General features: G+C 39.2%; 1 gene segment (V, D, J or C); it reads left to right on the top strand.

Moving 5' to 3' along the window:
* Positions 1-578: 578 nt before the first annotated feature.
* LOC118103763 lies at positions 579-1,016 on the top strand. The segment is given in 2 exon segments: positions 579-621; positions 712-1,016. Coding segments are annotated over 2 exon segments (348 nt in total).
* Positions 1,017-2,413: the final 1,397 nt, after the last annotated feature.

Raw genomic sequence — 2,413 nt, 5'->3', positions numbered from 1 at the left:
TGACTGACAGAGACTTTTTAAAACTAGGGTCACAATGACGGCCGTACAGTGAACATACACTAACTAACACAAAATCTATTAAATAATACTATGTAGAAAAAGTGACAGTTAATCTAATACGTATATGTTACTACCACACAGAGTCAGTTTTTTCAGTGGACACTAACAAACACAATTGCTTACAGTTAATAATTTCATCTGTTCTGGGAGCCTGTGATTGGATCATCACCCTGTCAACAAATGTGTGATTTCAATTGTCGACTGTTTACTGTGAAAGTAAAGCTCACGGTTTAATCTGCCTTACAATGTGATTTCAATGTGTTAAAATTGAGCAAATAATCAGATCAAAACACATCATATTTTATAGTAAGCAGAGGTGATTCCCTGTCATGTTTTCCCAGAGCTGATCTAATAACACTGAGCAGCCTATTCTATTCTATTACCCCCAGTGACACCATCACTGATGATTCGTATATTTGATTCTATGCAAACTCAGAGACCTTCCTTGTTACTCAACTATAAAAACTTCCCAACAGACTGACAGGGGAGTTGACGGCACATCAGATTCACCATTAACCATGTTTCCTGTAGCTGTGCTGCTGCTGTTGGCAGCTGGATCATGTGAGTCTCCCTGGATTTGTCAGAGAGTCACCACTTTTTCTTTTGCAGGACAACTTAATGATTTATGACAAAACATTCTTCTTTTAACAGATGTGAAGTGTGAACGGTTGACGCAGCCAGCCTCTGTGACTGTGCAGCCAGGTCAACCTCTGACCATCAGCTGCCAGGTCTCTTATTCTGTTGGCAGCTACTACACAAATTGGATCAGACAGCCTGCAGGAAAAGGACTGGAGTGGATTGGAAGAAGGGCTGGAGGGAGCACATACTATAAAGATTCATTAAAGAACAAGTTCAGTATCGACTCAGACTCTTCCAGCAACACAGTGACTCTAAAGGGACAGAACGTGCAGCCTGGAGACACTGCTGTGTATTACTGTGCCAGAGACACACAATGATACAAACCATCAGCCGACCTGAACAAAAACCCCTCAGTGCCTGAACACTAGTTACATGAAGCCACCAGAGGAGGAGCCCAAAGACTACTGGTGATTTCAGACCAGTTCACTGTTACTGTAAAGAGGAATCAGACATGGGTCATAACGTCATTTAACAGTAACTATTTATACCACTTTTAATACTCTGACATCACAGTGACTGACATGTCAGCGTGTATGATTTTAGTTTATGATAAATAATAAAAACATACAAGGAATTGTGTTTTCTGATTTGTCTCAAAATCAATTAGTTTCTCTAAGATTTTTTGTTTTACAAAACTGATATAAAGATTAATAAAGTTAATAAAGTTTCAGTGATGTTTGAGAAGTAAAAATTACCATAATTTACTTTCATTTGTAACTAACTTAGACAAAATTATATATATATATATATTTATATATAACACACCCACACATGTAAATATATTTATATAAATCATTTTGTAACTAACATCATAATATAATGAACAAAAAGTTAAAATGAGTAAAATAAGAAATGAGATAAAATCCCTTCAGTTGATCGATACACTTTCATCATTGTGAGGAGGAGTCAATGCAAATCATGACCTCCTCCATCTGTATTAATCTCCCTTCAAACTGATGACAAACCAAACCACCAACCAGACGTTCAACAAACGACCATGATGACTTTAACTAAATGTCTCACATTTCTGCTGCTGTCAGCCATTTCTGGTGAATTCCAAACCTCTGCACTCTTCATCTTTGTCGTCCAGGCTCATGTTCGGCTCTGTCCTATAACCAAACTGATTTTCTCCTCAGGTGTTTGCAGTCAGACTCTGACTGAATCTGAACCGGCGGTGAAGCGGCCCGGAGAATCCCACAAACTGACGTGTACATATGCAGGGATATCTGATGACTCTGCTTCTATCAACTGGATCAGACAAGCTGAAGGAAAAGGCCTGGAGTGGGTTGCCTTCATTTCTGCTCCGTCAGGCAGCTCTAAATATTATTCAGCATCTGTCAAGAATCGCTTCACAATTTCCAGAAACAACAACATGGACCAGGTGTATCTGCACATGAGCAGCCTGACGACTGAAGACTCTGCTGTTTATTATTGTGCTCGAGATCCACAGTAACACAGGAAGCCACAGAGCTGTACACAAAGCATTGCATCTGTCCCTGTGTCAAACATTGAGTGTTTAAATATCCTCCTCTTCCAACACTGAAAATAGTTGAAGCTCCCCCATCAGATTGAGAGATATGTGTAAACCATGGCTTTCTACATAAATGACAGTTGGCATTAGATTTTACATGAAAACGATATAGCTGAGTGGTTATAGGGCTCTCACAACATGACCACAAATATATATCCACTACTTTCCTCCAGTTCCTGTCTG

The sequence above is a fragment of the Hippoglossus stenolepis genome, chromosome 16 (assembly GCF_022539355.2).
Source record: "Hippoglossus stenolepis isolate QCI-W04-F060 chromosome 16, HSTE1.2, whole genome shotgun sequence".
Lineage (NCBI taxonomy): Eukaryota > Metazoa > Chordata > Actinopteri > Pleuronectiformes > Pleuronectidae > Hippoglossus > Hippoglossus stenolepis.
Note: the sequence above shows the minus strand (reverse complement) of the source record. Positions and strands in the feature narration are given on the sequence as shown.